The 19,866-nt window shown below is 45.4% G+C and overlaps 2 protein-coding genes across 4 annotated transcripts in view; both read left to right on the top strand.

Annotated features, from left to right (window-relative positions):
• The window catches only part of HIPK1 (homeodomain interacting protein kinase 1), a 49,728-nt gene extending 40,837 nt beyond the window's left edge, over positions 1-8,891 (top strand). For all 3 annotated transcript variants that reach the window (XM_015430777.3, XM_005542270.5, XM_065547491.2), the window contains exons 14-16: positions 999-1,240; positions 2,883-3,013; positions 4,069-8,891. In XM_015430777.3, the coding sequence (XP_015286263.3) occupies positions 999-1,240; positions 2,883-3,013; positions 4,069-4,557 (862 nt within the window). In that variant the 3' untranslated portion in view covers positions 4,558-8,891. The remainder of the gene's footprint in view (positions 1-998; positions 1,241-2,882; positions 3,014-4,068) is intronic.
• Positions 8,892-10,592: 1,701 nt separating this feature from the next.
• OLFML3 (olfactomedin like 3) lies at positions 10,593-13,360 on the top strand. Its single transcript, XM_045365337.2, has 3 exons — positions 10,593-10,749; positions 11,445-11,730; positions 12,061-13,360. The coding sequence occupies exons 1-3, from the start codon at positions 10,636-10,638 to the stop codon at positions 12,879-12,881; spliced, it is 1,221 nt and encodes a 406-aa protein (XP_045221272.1). The 5' UTR covers positions 10,593-10,635; the 3' UTR covers positions 12,882-13,360.
• Positions 13,361-19,866: the final 6,506 nt, after the last annotated feature.

Here is a 19,866-nt window from a genome sequence, read left to right as displayed (position 1 = left end):
TGCAGTGAGCTGAGATCGTGCCACTGTACTCCAGCCTGAGTGACAGAGTAAGACTGCATCCCCTTCCACCCCTATCCCAAAAAAAAGGGCCGAAGAAAAAGGTATTTTGGAAGCATAGCCTTCGATGGGGCTTTTGGTGTTGGGCATACAGAAGAGGGAATGACCTCTTGCTTTTACCTAAGAAGGTAGGATTCACACGTGAAAGTAACTTAGGAGACTTTACAGAGTCATACATAAATGAAGTTTAAGTGAACTTGGAAGAGAAAATTTAGAATGAATTTAGAGCCTGTTAGTTCAAAAGGACCAATTGTAAGATGGTAGAAGCAATATACAGGAAGTGTTAGAGGTGTGGACTCTGAAGTCATTCTGTCCTGGGTCTGAATCCTGTCTTCACCACTCATCACTTCTTGTGTGACCCTGGGCAAGTTCCTCATCTCCATATTCCTTAGTTCCCTCATTTGCAAAATGGTGTTAATAGTACCTACTTCATAGGATTGTTGTAAGGATTCAGTGAGATGTATGTAGAGCATGAGAGTAGTGCTTGATACATAAGTACTCAGAAGTTAACTGCTGCTAATATTACCGTTATTATTACCATCTTTATCATCATTGTTATCATGGGAGAACCAGAGACAGATCATCTAAGAAACATTGCTTAAAAGGGCAATTGAAGCTCGGTATGGTGGCTCATGCCTGTAATCCTAGCACTTTGGGAGGCCAAAGCGGGAAATCACTTGAGCCCAGGAATTTGAGACCAGCCTGGGAAACATCATGAGATCTCATCACTACAAAAGATAAAAACAGTTGGGCATGGTGGTACACACCTGTAGTCCCAGCTACTTGGGAGGCTAAGATGGGAGGATAGCTTGAGCCTAGGAGGTTGAGGTTGCAGCGAACTGTGATCACTCCACTGCACTCTAGCCTGGGTGACAGAACAAGACCCTGTCACACACAAAAAAAAGAACAATTCAATTTTCATCTATTTTTCTTTTCCTCAGCTCTAGCCTGAAGCCAAGGTCTAATGTCATCAGTTATGTCACTGTCAATGATTCTCCAGACTCTGACTCTTCTTTGAGCAGCCCTTATTCCACTGATACCCTGAGTGCTCTCCGAGGCAATAGTGGACCCGTTTTGGAGGGGCCTGGCAGAGTTGTGGCAGATGGCACTGGCACCCGCACCATCATTGTGCCTCCACTGAAAACTCAGCTTGGTGACTGCACTGTAGCAACCCAGGCCTCAGGTAAGTGTATCTTCACAACTTGAGTTGAATTCTCCTTTGATGTGTGTATGCTTAAATATTTTGCCATAATCCACTTATGTTAGTGGTAGAGACCAGTGGTGTAGACATTCTTAAAGAGTCCTTAATTCAGAAATCAGTTCCCTGCACAATGTGAAATTATTTTTGGCCATCACTTTATCTTCCTGTGTTTATTTTGCTTGGATTAATGCACAAATGAGATTGTAGTCTCAGAAACACATTCAGTGCTGATGGGAGAAAGCAGACAAGACCTGTGATATTGCCAGAAGTATTAGGCAATTAGGTTTGCCATAGATGATTTGAATTTGGCAATCGAGATGTAGACAGGACTTGATAATACTGAAAATGACTACAAAAGTGTTTTGGAAAACAGTTATATTCTTAAGATTTTTTTTCTCACCCAGTGTCATAGCAGTGATGCTTTTGTTGGTTTTATTACCAACCCAATTACTTCCATCTTCTTTGCTCTGATAGATACTGGACTTAGGCTCCCTGGTTCAGTTATTGTGTTAGTTGGGTAATAGCTGCAGTAACAAATCCTAGATTTTTATAGCATAACATAGTACAAATTTACTTCTCTCTCATATAACTTCTTGGTACAAGTGTTTGATTCCTGAGCATCCAGTCAGAAGGAGAAAGTTTGAAGGAGGCACACACATGTTTTAATCTCTTTAGCCTGGATATAAGTGGAAATAGTGAATACTTCTCACATGGCCCCACCTAGATGCAAGTGAGCCAGGCAATGTAGTCTTGTCAAGGTAGCTGCTTTTCAGTGACAACTTCATACCAAGAAAGGGGTTGGTGAAGTTTAGGTATCAACATAAACCTGGGCCATACCTGTAAAAATTATGTTTTATTGTGTATTATCTTACTGCCATAGACGTAAACAGGGTTATAATTTGAGGGTATTGTGTTACGCCTCTGTGTGATTCTTTTCAGAAGTAGACAGTTGTCCCATTGCAGACAAGGGAGAGAGCTTCCTGATGCCAGGCTACTGAACAGAATTATTAGGACCTCCATGCGCTCTTGGGTCCAGAGAATATAGGCTATCACATGAAACACTGAATAGATGCTCTGGTTTTCCTAATGGGAACACAGAAGCAAGCAAAATTTCACATTCAGCTGTCCTGTAATTTCTTAGAATTTGAAGCCAGTTAAGTGCCCAAGATATAAGTTTGCCTTTTTTTAAACCCTCTTGACACTTTAATATCCTAAGAATTACCAATAGCTTTCTCAGCTTCATATTGTCATTTCTGTGCTTGTTTAATCCCTTCCTACATAAAACTATAAACTCTTAGAGAGAGGGACGGTGTCTTAGCATATTTGTATTTCCAGTCCTTCCTTGTATATAACAATATTATATTATTGTATATAATCAATATTATAATATTTATAATATTGATTTAAGTGAACAAATCTCCTATGTGGAGATTTGTGCCAAGACAGAAAAGAAATGGGTGATACAGGTTATTTTCTTCTGGGGTAAATAGAATTGAGGAATTAAGACATACATGAGACCTTAACGCTTGCAAACTGCATACAAATGTGGACTAATTAATATGATGCCATCTGAGGTTAGCTCAGTGATGTCTACTCATAACTATTAAGCTTGATGCTTTTTTAGGTCTCCTGAGCAATAAGACCAAGCCAGTAGCTTCAGTGAGTGGGCAGTCATCTGGATGCTGTATCACCCCCACAGGGTATCGAGCTCAACGCGGGGGGACCGGTGCAGCACAGCCACTCAACCTTAGCCAGGTAAGCGCTACGGGCTACTGCCTTCTCTTTGGGCCTTGCACTGTTGTTACTTTCTGGAGAACCCTGCTTCTGGCTGGATGCTGAATAAAGCCAAATGAAGCCCCTTTTGTGTCAAACAATTTTGTGTTCTATGGCTTACGTCGTACCGCATGTGCTGCATCTCATCATTCACTTTTTGTGTTTGGGATGTACATTCTAGGTTTTCCATCAAACCTCCCTAAGTCTACCATGGAAGGTTAGAGAAACGTCTGGGATTTAGAAAGAGCGTGGGAAGTTTAACCATGTCAGTGATAGGCGTATGCTTTGAGACCAGATTCTCTTTATCCCTCAGGCCATAAGTAAGCTGATCCTTACCTTGTTTACTTGAGTCAAGAGACTGAAAAGCTCACTGGCCACCAAATTCAACTGGTTCTAGGTCCTGCTTGTTGCTGAAGTCTGGGATTTGGGACTTCCCCACTCTCCGAACATCCCCTGCCCCAACCCACCCTTCTACTTCTCTCATTACTTTATTTGTGTTCATTCTTGGAGGCTAAAATTCAAGTGCTTGTATGATGTCCACCAGTAGTGAGAAAGTTCAATATGAGAGAGAGAGTGTGAGAGCACATGCAAGTGAAAATGTAAGTTTGAGTTAGTGTATATATTTTAGGCTCCACATTTCAAGAGGGGTATGAAGAACTTAGAGGAGAAGAACAAAAGAAAGCAATGGTAAGAAATAAAGGTTAGGAAAAATTCAAATTTACTGATGCCAGAATAGGGTGAGTTGAGTCACCAGTTATTAAATTGCAGGAGTGGGGAACCCTGTGATCTCTTGATTCTCCCTCTTCCTGTCATACTTATAAGCAAACTGCTGTTACCTGAGCCAGGTTAGGATCTATCTTGCTAAGAGGCAGAGGGAGGGGTGGCTGATTTCTGACAGCATTCAATGCCAGTCTGGGAGATTATGTGTTATATACCCATTCGGAAACAGTACAAGTCAGGACCTGAGCTCTTAACTTGGCCTTTCGTGCCCTGAACCAGAGTGACCTCAAGATTCCTCACTTCCTTCTTTCTTCCAGAACCAGCAGTCATCGGCGGCTCCAACCTCGCAGGAGAGAAGCAGCAACCCAGCCCCCCGCAGGCAGCAGGCGTTTGTGGCCCCTCTCTCCCAAGCCCCCTACACCTTCCAGCACGGCAGCCCACTACACTCGACGGGGCACCCACACCTTGCCCCAGCCCCTGCTCACCTGCCAAGCCAGGCTCATCTGTATACGTATGCTGCCCCCACTTCTGCTGCTGCACTGGGCTCAACCAGCTCCATTGCTCATCTTTTCTCCCCACAGGGTTCCTCAAGGCATGCTGCAGCCTATACCACTCACCCTAGCACTTTGGTGCACCAGGTCCCTGTCAGTGTTGGGCCCAGCCTCCTCACTTCTGCCAGCGTGGCCCCTGCTCAGTACCAACACCAGTTTGCCACTCAGTCGTACATTGGGTCTTCCCGAGGCTCAACAATTTACACTGGATACCCGCTGAGTCCTACCAAGATCAGCCAGTATTCCTACTTATAGTTGGTGAGCATGAGGGAGGAGGAGTCATGGCTACCTTCTTCTGGCCCTGAGTTCTTAATATTGGGCTATGGTGAGATCCTCCTTTACCCTCTTGAAACTTCTTAGCCAGCAACTTGTTCTGCAGGGGCCCACTGAAGCAGAAAGTTTTTCTCTGGGGGAACCTGTCTCAGTGTTGACTGCATTGTTGTAGTCTCCCAAAGTTTGCCCTATTTTTAAATTCTTTATTTTTGTGACAGCAATTTTGGTACTTGGAAGAGTTCAGATGCCCATCTTCTGCAGTTACCAAGGAAGAGAGATTGTTGTGAAGTTACCCTCTGAAAAATATTTTGTCTCTCTGACTTGATTTCTATAAATGCTTTTAAAAACAAGTGAAGCCCCTCTTTATTTCATTTTGTGTTATTGTGATTGCTGGTTAGGAAAAATGCTGATAGAAGGAGTTGAAATCTGATGACAAGAAAAGAAAAATCATTACTTTTTGTTTGTTTATAAACTCAGACTTACTTGCCTATTTTATTTTAAAAGCAGCTTACACAAGTCTGTGTTTTTACTATCAGGCATTTCTCCTCAAAATCTCATCTTCGTTTATTGGACATTTAAACTTACAGAGTTTCAGTTTTGTTTTAATGTCATATTATACTTAATGGGTAATTGTTATTTTTGCAAAACTGGTTACGTATTACTCTATGTTACTATTGGGATTCTCTCAATTGCTCCTGTGTGTGTTATAAAGTAGTGTTTAAAAGGCAGCTCACCATTTGCTGGTAACTTAATGTGAGAGAATCCATATCTATGTGAAAACACCAAGTATTCTTTTTAAATGAAGCACCATGAATTCTTTTTTAAATTATTTTTTAAAAGTCTTTCTCTCTCTGATTCAGCTTAAATTTTTTTATTGTAAAAGCCATTAAGGTGGTTATTATTATATGGTGGTGGTTGTTTTATTATATGCAAAATCTCTGTCTCTTATGAGATACTGGCATTGATGAGCTTTGCCTAAAGATTAGTATGAATTTTCAATATTACACCTCTGTGTTTTGCTCATCTCTCCCTTCTGTTTTATGTGATTTGTTTGGGGAGAAAGCTAAAAAAACCTGAAACCAGATAAGAACATTTCTTGTGTATAGCTTTTATACTTTAAAGTAGCTTCCTTTGTATGCCAGCAGCAAATTGAATGCTCTCTTATTAAGACTTATACAATAAGTGCATGTAGGAATTGCAAAAAATATTTTAAAAATTTATTACTGAATTTAAAAATATTTTAGAAGTTTTGTAATGGTGGTGTTTTAATATTTTACATAATTAAATATGTACATATTGATTAGAAAAATATAACAAGCAATTTTTCCTGCTAACCCAAAATGTTATTTGTAATCAAATGTGTAGTGATTACACTTGAATTGTGTACTTAGTGTGTATGTGATCCTCCAGTGTTATCCGGGAGATGGATTGATGTCCCCGTTGTATTTAAACCAAAATGAACTGATACTTGTTGGAATGTATGTGAACTAATTGCAAGTATATTAGAGCATATTACTGTAGTGCTGAATGAGCAGGGGCATTGCCTGCAAGGAGAGGAGACCCTTGGAATTGTTTTGCACAGGTGTGTCTGGTGAGGAGTTTTTCAGTGTGTGTCTCTTCCTTCCCTTTCTCCTTCCTTCCCTTATTGTAGTGCCTTATATGATAATGTAGTGGTTAATAGAGTTTACAGTGAGCTTGCCTTAGGATGGACCAGCAAGCCCCCGGGGACCCTAAGTTGTTCACGGGATTTATCAGAACAGGATTAGTAGCTGTGTTGTGTAAATGCATCGTTCTCAGTTTCCCTGCCAACATTGAAAAATAAAAACAGCAGCTTTTCTCCTTTACCACCACCTCTACCCCTTTCCATTTTGGATTCTCAGCTGAGTTCTCACAGAAGCATTTTCCCCATGTGGCTCTCTCACTGTGCATTGCTACCTTGCTTCTGTGAGAATTCAGGAAGCAGGTGAGAGGAGTCAAGCCAATATTAAATATGCATTCTTTTAAAGTATGTGCAATCACTTTTAGAATGAATTTTTTTTTCCTTTTCCCATGTGGCAGTCCTTCCTGCAAATAGTTGACATTCCTAGTAAAATATTTGCTTGTTGAAAAAACATATAACAGATGAGTTTATACCAAAGAGCCTATTGTATTGCTTACCATGTCCCCACACTATGAGGAGGAGTTTTATGGTGCCGCTGGTGACAAGGAGCTCACAGAAAGGTTTCTTAGCTGGTGAAGAATATAGAGAAGGAACCAAAGCCTGTTGAGTCATTGAGGCTTTTGAGGTTTCTTTTTTAACAGCTTGTAGAGTCTTGGGGCCCTTCAAGCTGTGAAATTGTCCTGGTACTCTCAGCTCCTGCACGGATCTGGGTCAAGTAGAAGGTACTGGGGATGGGGACATTCCTGCCCATAAAGGATTTGGGGAAAGAAGGTTAATCCTAAAATACAGGTGTGTTCCATCTGAATTGAAAATGATATATTTGAGATATAATTTTAGGACTGGTTCTATGTAGATAGAGATGGTGTCAAGGAGGTGCAGGATGGAGATGGGAGATTTCATAGAGCCTGGTCAGCCAGCTCTGTACCAGGTTGAACACCGAGGAGCTGTCAAAGTATTTGGAGTTTCTTCATTGTAAGGAGTAAGGGCTTCCAAGATGGGGCAGGTAGTCAGTACAGCCTACCAGGAACATGTTGTGTTTTCTTTATTTTTAAAAATCATTATATTGAGTTGTGTTTTCAGCACTATATTGGTCAAGATAGCCAAGCAGTTTGTATAATTTCTGTCACTAGTGTCATACAGTTTTCTGGTCAACATGTGTGATCTTTGTGTCTCCTTTTTGCCAAGCACATTCTGATTTTCTTGTTGGAACACAGGTCTGGTTTCTAAAGGACAAATTTTTTTGTTCCTTGTCTTTTTTCTATAAGGGACAAGATTTGTTGTTTTTGTAAGAAATGAGATGCAGGAAACAAAACCAAACCACATTCCTTCCCCTAGTCCAATAAGCAGATACCACTTAAGATAGGAGTCTAAACTCCACAGAAAAGGATAATACCAAGAGCTTGTATTGTTACGTTAATCACTTGACTAGCAGTGTGTGGCTTTAAAAACTTTAGAGATTTTTCAGTCTTAGTGTGCAAACTGGCATTTCCGATTTTCCAACATAAAAATCCACCTGTGTCTACTGAATGTGTATGTATGTGCTCAATGTGGCTTTAGATTCTGTCCCTGGGGCTTAACATTGTTGGCCCTGACAGGAAGGGAGGAAGCCCGGTGAATTTAGTGAGCAGCTGGCCTGGGTCACAGTGACCTGACCTCAAACCAGCTTAAGGCTTTAAGTCCTCTCTCTGAACTTGCATTTCCAGCTTCTTCCTTTCCAGGTGAGAGAAGAAGCGGGGAAGGGTTCATTGTAGCCACTCTGGGTTCATAGGGACACTTGGTCACTCCAGAGTTTTTAATAGCTCCCAGGAGGTGATATTATTTTCAGTGCTCAGCTGAAATACCAACCCCAGGAATAAGAACTCCGTTTCAAACAGTTCTGGCCATTCTGAGCCTGCTTTTGTGATTGCTCATCCATTGTCCTCCACTAGAGGGGCTAAGCTTGACTGCCCTTGGCCAGGCAAGCACAGTAATGTGTGTTTTATTCAGCATTATTATGCAAAAATTCACTAGTTGAGATGGTTTGTTTTAGGATAGGAAATGAAATTGCCTCTCAGTGACAGGAGTGGCCCGAGCCTGCTTCCTATTTTGATTTTTTTTTTTTTTAAACTGATAGATGGTGCAGCATGTCTACATGGTTGTTTGTTGCTAAACTTTATATAATGTGTGGTTTCAATTCAGCTTGAAAAATAATCTCACTACATGTAGCAGTACATTATATGTACATTATATGTAATGTTAGTATTTCTGCTTTGAATCCTTGATATTGCAATGGAATTCCTACTTTATTAAATGTATTTGATATGCTAGTTATTGTGTGTGATTTAAACTCTTTTTGCTTTCTCCCTTTTTTTGGTTGTGCGCTTTCTTTTACAACAAGCCTCTAGAAACAGATAGTTTCTGAGAATTACTGAGCTATGTTTGTAATGCAGATGTACTTAGGGAGTATGTAAAATAATCATTTTAACAAAAGAAATAGATATTTAAAATTTAATACTAACTATGGGAAAAGGGTCCATTGTGTAAAACATAGTTTATCTTTGGATTCAATGTTTGTCTTTGGTTTTACAAAGTAGCTTGTATTTTCAGTATTTTCTACATAATATGGTAAAATGTAGAGCAATTGTAATGCATCAATAAAATGGGTAAATTTTCTGAATCGTGGCTGTTTTTGACTTCTGTTATAGGATATAAAGGGGATCAATAAATGACGTCTTTGAAAGTGGCTAAGCATATTATATTTGAACATCAGTAGAGTACTAGAGACAATTTCATTCTTCATACAAATCTCCATACTGGAAATGAATAGGGTTTGGCAGGGAATACTTCCCAAGAATGCAGTGTCCAGGGCCCTTACTTCACATCATCTGGATCTGACACTTGAAAGAGGTAGAAGACATCTGAGACAGGCTAATTAAGCTTTGTTTCCTAGTGTATTTTGCCAAATAGCAGTAGCAGAATGAAAAGATGAGTCACCACAGGAAGCTGCTATTTTTCCCCTCCTTTCAAGCTGTACCGTTAAGAGTCATGGTCCTTTTTAGAGAAGGAACCTCTCTGTCAGATTCTCTTGATTCTAAAGTGAGTAGAATTTCTCCCGATAAAGAAATACGGGGTTGTTTGGATCAACGACTGCAGGTCTCTGAGTAAATGCTCTCTTTGATTTTTCTTTTTTTTTTTGACCTGTGTGTCAGGCCATGTCTACCTTATGGTGGCCATTAATTCATTTCGGATGCTCCTGCAGCCTTAGTTGGGGTATGGAAATGAGAAACACTCAGAAATACCCTTTTGGACCCCAACCGAGAGAAATAACCAACAGTCTTTTCTCCCAGTAGTAAGGGGGTCAGAATACACTGATTTAGACTGCAACAACATACATATATGTATATGTATTTCAGATTCCGCCCCCCCCGCAATAAATGAATGTATAGTAAATTAATGTGAACTCATTGAACACTCCTCAGTTTTGGTGAGAGAATATACCTGGCCTCTTTCAAGCAAAGGAAAGCCATGAAAAACAGCGCTGCTGTCAGCCTTACTTCCAGACAATCAAGAGTTAATTTACTAACTTCTCAGTGACCTCTTTTTTTTTTTTTTTTAATCTCAGTTATATTGTCTTCTTGGGCTAAATCAGAGAGATATTTGCATAGCCAATCCAAGCCTATCCAAAGTAGTAATTGGATAGTCTTGGGGGAAATCTGCATTTTAGTGGTGAAAACCCCTGTAAATTCAATATATTTGGCTTTTGCGGAAAATTTTCCTCGTGGGGTGAGTCTAAGCCTTAGTTTCTATATTAATCATGAGAGATGACACTAGGTGCTTAGCACAAGGTGGCGCCAATGAGCTTTAGAATAAGTTGGGCTTGACCACTTGGGCCTTTTTTTTCCTGCTTCCTCCCCCCAAATCTCACCTCCCCAGCTTCGAGCTTCTACTGAACAAGGCTGAAAACAACCCACTCATTGCAGGGAAGGGAAGGATTAATGAAAGATGTTAGTTTCTTAAGAAGTCAGCACTGGTGAAACTTTCCTGAAACAGGAATGACGTTTGCTGAGTTTTCTCTGGGGTCTCTGCTTCCTGCAGCTAGCTTTCCTGCTTGACTGCCCAGAGGCCTCTGCCTTTGGGTTTCCAGCTCTTTCCCCTCCAGGGGAGCCTACAGCCTAGGCGGGAGGTGGTTAAGGCTTCTGGCTGCTGTGCAATGGGGCCATCTGTGTTTGATCAATCCTGGCGGAAAGGAGGGGGTGGGGATTGTAAAGAGACTGAAAGCATTCCAGAGTAGTGAGAGAGACCCAGAGATCAGAAAGAGAGAAGGCACCGCCCCCACCCCGCCTCCAAAGCTAACCCCCAGGCTTGAGGGGAAGAGGCCGACTGTAAGTTCCTTCTACTCTGGCACCACTCTCCCGGCTGCCATGGGGCCCAGCACCCCTCTCCTCATCTTCTTCCTTTTGTCATGGTCGGGACCCCTTCAAGGACAGCAGCACCACCTGGTGGAGTACATGGAACGCCGACTAGCTGCTTTAGAGGTGAGGGACCCCCTTCTAGCCCAGCCTAGAAGGATTCCAGGTCTATTGGTTCAACCAGTTTGTTAGGGATCTGGGGATAACAAGAAAGGGCTCTGTAAGACTCTACAGAAAATTCTCCCTTAATAAGAGGACCTTCAGAATGACAAGCCCTCCTCTTTCCCCACATAGAAGAATTCCAAAGCAAATAGACTTTTGCGTTTTAACTCTGGGATTAGACAGAATAAGGGGGCAGAGTGGAAACGAGAACCAAGATTGTGGGGCTGCATCTCCGGAGAAGCTGATGATTCTGTTGAAGTTGGAGGTTCCCAGGGAATCTATAATTTCCTGTCTTTTTAACAGGTTGAGATCTGTAGCATTTTAGTTCCCAGAGGATAATTGCTAAGGGAGCAGAGACCTCTTCACACCTTCATGCGCTTAGACCTGCCTAGAGGCTCAGGTGACTCAGTGGCACTGCTCACAGAGAACGCGGGCTGGAGGACATGGAGTCGGAGTAGGGGCCTAGGTGAATCTCAGTTAGGCTCTTTACACATTTAGCACCTCTGCACATCTGGTTTCCTTTTCTGCAGGAATGGAAGGGGATATTGAAGCCTGGCTGAGTTTTCTCTTTTTTTCCCATTCCTGACTCCCGAGTTGGGCCTCTCCCTGCCTGGGAGTTGTAACCCTGCAGCCTCCCTCCTGATCCCCCATCCCTTCAGGAACGGCTGGCCCAGTGCCAGGACCAGAGTAGTCGGCATGCTGCTGAGCTGCGGGACTTCAAGAACAAGATGCTGCCACTGCTGGAGGTGGCAGAGAAGGAGCGGGAGGCACTCAGAACTGAGGCTGACACCATCTCCGGGAGAGTGGATCGTCTGGAGCGGGAGGTGGACTATCTGGAGACCCAGAACCCAGCTCTGCCCTGTGTAGAGTTTGATGAGAAGGTGACTGGAGGCCCTGGGACCAAAGGCAAGGGAAGAAGAAATGAGAAGTATGATATGGTGACAGGTAAATGATCTAAAAGCAGGCCCCTAAATCTCTCAGAACTGATACTCTTCCTTCCTAGCTTCTTACTCTTTTTTTCTCTTTGTCCCAGTCCATTGTGGCTCTGTCTTCTGGAATCTGTTTCAGGGAAACCTCTGTAATGCCAGGTCTATTAAGGAGAGGTTCTGGGGATCCAGGCCGCTGTGGTACCTGCTCTTTCTCAATTCTCCCTAAGAGTGGAGGCATCCACTGGGCAAATGCTCACTATTCTCCAGATCGCCCACCCTGGGGGAGTTCCTGCTGGAGGCATCTAATTCTTGCCTCTATTTCCTTTTCCTGTGCTTTTCTCATCAGACTGTGGCTACACAATCTCTCAAGTGAGATCAATGAAGATTCTGAAGCGATTTGGTGGCCCAGCTGGTCTGTGGACCAAGGATCCACTGGGGCAAACAGAGAAGATCTACGTGTTAGATGGGACACAGAATGACACAGCCTTTGTCTTCCCAAGGCTGCGTGACTTCACCCTTGCCATGGCTGCCCGGAAAGCTTCCCGAGTCCGGGTGCCCTTTCCCTGGGTAGGCACAGGGCAGCTGGTATATGGTGGCTTTCTTTATTTTGCCCGGAGGCCTCCTGGAAGACCTGGCGGGGGTGGTGAGCTGGAGAACACTTTGCAGCTCATCAAATTCCACCTGGCAAACCGGACAGTGGTGGACAGCTCAGTATTCCCAGCAGAGGGGTTGATTCCCCCATACGGCCTGACAGCAGACACCTACATCGACCTGGCAGCTGATGAGGAAGGTCTTTGGGCTGTCTATGCCACCCGAGAGGATGACAGGCACTTGTGTCTGGCCAAGTTAGATCCACAGACACTGGACACAGAGCAGCAGTGGGACACACCATGTCCCAGAGAGAATGCTGAGGCTGCCTTTGTCATCTGTGGGACCCTCTATGTCGTCTACAACACCCGTCCTGCCAGTCGGGCCCGCATCCAGTGCTCCTTTGATGCCAGCGGCACCCTGACCCCTGAACGGGCAGCACTCCCTTATTTTCCCCGCAGATACGGTGCCCATGCCAGCCTCCGCTATAATCCCCGAGAACGCCAGCTCTATGCCTGGGATGATGGCTACCAGATTGTCTATAAGCTGGAGATGAGGAAGAAAGAGGAGGAGGTTTGAGGAGCTAGCCTTGTTTTTTGCATCTTTCTTGCTCCCATACATTTATATTATATCCCCACTAAATTTCCTGTTCCTCATTCTTCAAATGTGGGCCAGTTGTGGCTCAAATCCTCTACATTTTTAGCCAATGGCAATCAAATTCTTGCAGCTCCTTTGTTTCATACAGAACTCCAGATCCTGAGTAATCCTTGTAGAGCTCAAAGAGTCAAAACCCTCAATGTTCCCTCCTGCTCTCCTGCCCCACGTCAACAAATTTCAGACTAAGATGACCCAGACCCGGAGCACTGACCTTGTATGGGGGCAGGCCCCAGGAGCAGGCAGCAGTGTTCTTGCCCTCAGAGTGACTTGGGGAGGGAGAAATAGGAGGAGACGTCCAGCTCTGCCCTCTCTTCCTCACTCCTCCCTTCAGTGTCCTGAGGAACAGGACTTTCTCCACAGTTTTGTATTGCAACATTTTGCATTAAAAGGAAAATCCACTACTCCTCTCCTGTGTGTGTTTGGGTAGCCCTCAGATCCAACTTCCCCCTGACCATCCATTTTCTCCCTCCCAACCCATCCGCACTCCTTGAGCCATATTAAGGACTTGGCTGGGCTCACTTTGCTGAGGAAGAGTTTACAGTGAGGCGCCTGGGGGAAGCGGCAGAATCCCGCCACTTTAGGAGGCTGGGCGAAAGGTCTCCTTCCACACCCACTGCCATCCGCAGCAGCCAATCCACAGCAGCCATCCCAGAACCTCAGTGGCACCGTGCCTCTGACTGTGAGACACTGGGGCCCAGGGCAGAGCTTCCAATTCCGATTCTCAGAGGATTTTGAAGTACAAAATGGATGTTAGTTGCATTGCAGTCTAGGGTGGAAACCAGAGCCCTGAATGCCTGCCTGTGTTTTTAGTAAGAACTGAAGTTTCTCCTCTAAAGCAGACTCTGCCCCGCACCCCAGACCTCTCCACTCCCACCTCCAGCGTTGCGCTCCTGCAGGGCCAGGTTGCACAATCGTTCTTGGTCTACACTGCTCTGATTTTCCTGCTGCCACAGCGTCTGCGGTTTGGGCAGGGAGGAGGGGCAGTGACCGTGTCCCAGATGTTGGCCTTACCCGGTCCGCAGCCTATTCCTGCTTTCCTCTTCTCCACCCTCATCACCCTCACCTACCCACTCCAGCCCTGAACCTGGCCAGAACCCGTCAGGACTTCTGGAAACTTAACCCTCTCTGGCCCATACCCTGGCCTCTGGGGTTGGATTGCAGAGGGTAATCTGGGGAAAGGAGAAGGGAGAGGAGGAGGAAGGCTCTGGGCTTTGGACTCCAGTCTCCAGGAATCTGCTGATTTCTGCACCAGGCTCCCACCCGGGCCTCACCCTCACTGCTTCGTGCTCAGCGTGCAGGGGCAAGGCTGGCTGATGGGCAGGATCCACTGCTTTTATGAGGAGTCCACCTCAGGCAGCCCTGGGGGTCCTCTTGGTTATTTGCCCTAGCCAAGTGCAGGGAAGGGGCACAGCCTTCTCCCCAAAGCACAGCCTGCCTTCCCGCCCCAGGTGGGGTGGCTCCGTCAGGGCCCTGTGAGCCTCCCTTTGTCTTTTTTTCTTTTCTCCTCAGGCAGAGCTGCTCCAGATGTAGGTTGATGAGGAAGGGGAAAGAAAGACAGTGAAGCACCTCACAAAGGCGCTATTGTAGGGAGCCCGGGGCAGGCAGGGGCTCTCTCCCATTCAATTCTCTCCTAATGTGGGGCTGGCAACAGTAATCACCACCTGTCAGCCCACGGAAGGGTCTGCCCACGGAACAGCTGGCTGCGGCGCACGTGGTGCACAGGGAGGGGCTGAGGGGGAAGGGCATTCTGAGCGCAGGCCTGGAGAATGGGTCCTGGGCCACAGGGCTGGCAGCGCAGCGTGGGGACTGTGGGTGCCCCAGGTGGAAGGAAGGGGAGCTTGTCTGCTCCCTGGCGTGACTGTGTGTTGTGGGTGAGGGGTGCTTGTGTGTGGCAGAGGTCCCTGTCTGCTCCCTGGTGTGACTGTGGGGTTGGTGGGGGTGGGGGGCACTGACAGTGTGTAGTAGAGGTGCTTGTCGTCTCCCTAGTGTGACTGTATGTGTATGTGTGCCCGCGTGTGGCAGGGGAGCTTGTCTGCTAGCTGTGTAGCTGTGTGTGACGGGAGGCTGTAGGGTCGGGTTGTGTCTCTGGAGTGACCTTGTTAGAGCACCAAACACCAGGAGCTGCTCTGATGCCCTTGATGAGAGCATAATCTGAGACTCCGGGTGCATAAGTGATGTCAAGGAACGTGTATTTGAAGTACATTCTTAACGCCTTGTCACTTCCATGAAAACCAGGTAACCAGCTTCTTCCGCGTTACATGTGTGTGCTCGTCTTTGTGGCATCTATCTTTGCCTGATTCCACCTCCATGAGAAAGAAAAAAAAAGCAAAAAGCATCTTTTCTTTTTTTTAGGCTTACAATTTCTCTGGAAAAGTTCATTCAGGCTTTTCTGAAAGGGCAGAAATCTCTGGGGCCTTGTCATTTATTACTTTTCTCTTCTTTCTTTTTGGCTTCTGTGCAACAGCTAGTGCTATTTTGGAAGAATTTTGGAAGGTGAGTAGAACTGTGTGGGCGGATCCAGCGAACTGTCCAAATTCATTAAACAAAATTATCTGCTGCTTCAGGAGACAGCACCAGTAGCTAAATCCTATCATCCACAAGTAGCCTCAGAACCACCTCAGACCCTCCACAACCCATCACTTGGCAGATATAGGTTATGACCTCTGATTTGGTTGAACGAAAGACAGTGGAAGGCAAAGGGCCTAGGAGAGGAGAGGGGTTAAAAGCCCAAAGAGAAGTCCCACATGTGCCCCAGTGCCTGGCCCTGATACAGTAAACACCCAAGGATGGGGATGTGGGAAGGGCACCAAGAACCAGGAGGGCCTGCTGTGGTGGAGGCAGCTGTCTGCTAGGTCTTAGGTCCAGATGTTGCTTCTCCTTCACAAGGCAGTATTGAGAGGGTTCCCCTCTCCACCACACTGGGCCTCAGGGTTTCCTGCTTTACCTCCTAAGCTCCCCTCTTTGTTCTCAATATCCTCTCTTCTCCAGTGCTGGTCTCAGCATCTGCCTGCCAGAGAATCCAAAGTGTTTGTCTTGTTCATTCTAATCAAGGAAGCTGAGCCAGTGTTGTGAGCGCCCTGGATGGTGGCGAGGGACAGGGCAGAGATGGACAGGATGAAGTTGTTGATTCAGCTGTCAGTGTTTCTTCTGGGATGGGCTCTGAGCTAAACAGAAACCAAGCCCTCCTTTTCCTCCTCCTCCAGTCTCAGATTTTCTGGGCCTCTTCTCATCTCTCCCTGAACAGGCACTCCTTCCCTGAGGCTCCTGGGGGCCTCCCCTTCCACTGCTCCCCACTCCTCTACCTGGTTTAGAGGAAAGCATGCGCATTTTGAGAGCTGCTGAGACTGTCCTGGTATTTCTCAGGGCCTTCAAGATAGGTCTCTTGAGGGCCTGCTGCCCAGCCTCTCTGTGTCTGCCTTTGCAGTGTAGTGTGGTCTCTGGTCCAGGAGAACTTTTCTATTTCTCCAGCTGGAGAGCAGGGGCTGTCCTGTGGCCTTAGCTCCTGTTGGCAGCTGTGGCCTCCACAGGCCCTGTGGACCCCTCAGCCTGGCTGGCGAGCTTTCCTTTGCCTGGTCTTTAACTTCTGCTTTTACAATGCAGAGCTTAAAAGATTAAATCTTTATTTCTGGATTTAATAACTCCACAGAATTATAAATGTGGAAGCCAATGTATTACTTTAAAGGGCAGAATGAGAAACTAAAAGTGCAAAACTCTCAGCACTGTCTCCCCAGAACTTGGGTTCTGACCATGCCTGTAACCGGATACCTCTCCAGGACTGCTCGGTAGGGAAGACCCTAACCCAGTGGTGCTAGAGGAATTAGAGGAATTAAAGGCACACACACAGAAATATAGAGGTGTGGAGTGGGAAACCAGGGGTCTCACAGCCTTCAGAGCTGAGAGCCTCGAACAGAGATTTACCCACATATTTATTAACAGCAAGCCAGTGATAAGCATTGTTTCTATAGATTATAGATTAACTAAAAGTATTCCTTATGGGAACCAAAGGGATGGGCTCAAATAAAGGGATGGTTTGGGCTAGTTATCTGCAGCAGGAGCATATCCTTAAGGCACAGATTGCTCATGCTATTGTTTGTGGTTTAAGAATTCCTTTAAGTGGTTTTCCGACCTGGGTGGGCCAGGTGTTCCTTGCCCTCATTCCGGTAAACCCACAACCTTCCAGCATGGATGTCATGGCCATCACAAACATGTCACAGTGCTGCAGAGATTTTGTTTATGGCCAGTTTTGGGGCCAGTTTATGGCCAGATTTTGGGGGGCCTGTTCCCAACACAGGTCATTCCTGCATGACCTCTGGGGGTCTACCCAGCTCACATTCCCCCTTCTCTGAGATGAGACAACTTTACTCCCTGGCCATAGTGGTATGCCCAGAGGGGAACACATCAGACTCCCTCCTGGGGAGTTAAAACTGCAGGTCAGAGATGTTAGATCTTAGGAAGTGTGTGAAGGCATCTTTGCCCTGCTACCCAGAGGCAGTGAAAGCCCGACTGGAGGGGAAAGGATGAGGTGGACCCCAGGGAGAAGCTGTGACAGAAGGGAGGAGGCTGCTGACCTGGGCCTGGGTTCTGGCCCTTTCCCTAGCCATCAATCCTGAGGTCACAGCACACTTCTGGCTCTTGGGTTCTGCAAAGTGCCTGTAAGTTAATATGAGTGGATTTCTGTTTCCCAGAACCCAAAGGCGGTTCCTCATCTTTACCTTCCCCACCAGAAAAATCCCCTATTCCCTGGACTGCTAGGCAAATGGCCTTGGCCCTGTAGTCAGGAGTGTCCAGTCTTTTGGCTTCCCTGGGTCACACTGGAAGAAAAATTGTCTTAGACCACACATAAAATACACTAAGGATAGCTGATGAGCTAAAAAAAAAAAAAAAAAAAAAAAAAAAAAAAAAAAAACGAAACCAAAAAAAAAAAATTGCAAAAAAGCCCTCATGATGTTTTAAGAAAGTTTACAAATTTGTGTTGGGCTGCATTTAAAGCCATCTGGGCCACATGTGGCCCACGGGCCGGGGGTTGGACAAGCTTGCTGTAGAGTGTTCTTCCCTGCACATGACCTAGAAGACTCACTAGAATAATGAAAGAATCTCCCCAAAGCCTGGCCCCAATCATTCTACCAAGTCACACCTCCTCCACGACACCTTCCAGATGACCTAGTCAGTTCCACATTCCTGTTCTGTTCATTCGTGGGCTGCCGTCTCCTCCCATCAGAGCCTGTAGCACAGCGTTCTTAGAGGTAAACTTATGTATTAGAAAGAGCATCAACTCTGGGGTCAGAGCCTCTGGGATCAGAGTCTGGCTCTGCCACTTACCAAAGTTATTTAAGGCCTCATCTATAAAATAATATCTACCCAATAGGATTGTTGCCATGAGGATTAAGGATGAAATATGCAGATTCTTCAGTAGGGCACGCAATCAGTGTGTGGTAGCTCTGAAACCCCACTTCCTTTGAGAGGATTTTCTGGCCCTTTCTACTCCCAATCACACAGGTCAGGACCGTTTGCTGTGGACCCCTGTTCACCCCCAGGCATAGCCCACTTGGAGCCCGTAATGCTCTGTGCTGTTTACTCATGTTGGTGTCGCCAGGGTTGAACACAGAGCCTGACTCATCATTATTGTTGAATGTATAAATGCTATATATATCCATGCTCCTCCGTCAGGCTGTGAACCCTGGGAACCCTGAGCATGTCTGTCTCCTAACTCAGGACCTTGCTCAGGAGTGGCACATTGCCAGCAAGCAGTACATGTTCTTGGTGGCATTTTTCAAGTCAGTTGGTGTATTAGTCTGTTCTCACGCTGCTAATAAAGACATACCTGAGACTGGGTAATTTATAAAGGAAGGGGTTTTAATTGACTCACAGTTCCACATGGCTGAGGAGGCCTCACAATCATGGCAGAAGAGCAAGGGATGTCTTATGTGGAGGCAGGAAAGAAATTTGTGCAGGGGAACTCCCACTTATAAAACCATCAGATCTCATGAGACCTATTCATTCCCACAAGAACAGTATTGGGGAAATCATGCCCATGATTCAATTTTCTCCACCTGGCCCTGCCCTTGACACGTGGGGATTATTACAATTCAAGGTGAGATTTGGGTGGAGATGCATTTAAACCATATCAGTTGGACAAAGACAAGATACAGATAAAAACTGAAAACATGCGCCTTTCAATTGCAGAAGGCATTGGCCTTCCCACATGATTCCAATTCGAACATCTAAGGGGAAACTCAAGCTAGGCCAGGACCTTTATGCCCTGAGGCCACAGGGGAGGAGGGTAATAAAACTGCGGAAGGTAGTGGAAGGCCTAGGTGTTCAGCACCCGGCTCATAGCAAGGGTCCTGGAGTAGTTGAACCTGTGTTTGCACCCCAGCCTGGCCACTTGCCAGAGTGTGATGTGGTGCAAGTTACTCCACCTCTGTGAGCCTGGTTTCTTCATCTATGGAATGGTTTTAATAGTACTCACTTCACAGATTGCCGTGAGCATTCAATGAAATAATCTATATAAAGCAGTGATCCCAGTATCTGGCACACAGTAGGCGCTCAATATATATATTATTATTATTATTATTGTTACTAATGTTATCATCATTGCATAAGTCTTTTCAGTTAGCAAAGTGCTCTCACATATTTTCTGTCCTTTGATTTGCACAATAATCCCATGAGATGAGCAGGTATCAGAAACCTGAGGATTATAGAGATGAAATGATTCCTCTAAGGCCACATAACTGATAAGTATTGGAGCTGGAACTTATGCTACAGAGGCCATGTGGAGGAGTGTGAAGAGCTGGAGCTCTGAACTCAAGTTGCCTTCAAATCCTTGCTCTGCCACTTGCTAGCAATGTAATCCTGTGCAAACATGCCCTGCCTCAGAGACTTGTGAGGAATGGATGAACTAGTGAAT

Source organism: Macaca fascicularis, chromosome 1 (assembly GCF_037993035.2).
Source record: "Macaca fascicularis isolate 582-1 chromosome 1, T2T-MFA8v1.1".
NCBI classification, from domain to species: Eukaryota; Metazoa; Chordata; class Mammalia; order Primates; family Cercopithecidae; genus Macaca; species Macaca fascicularis.
This window is presented reverse-complemented; position numbering and strand designations above follow the sequence as displayed.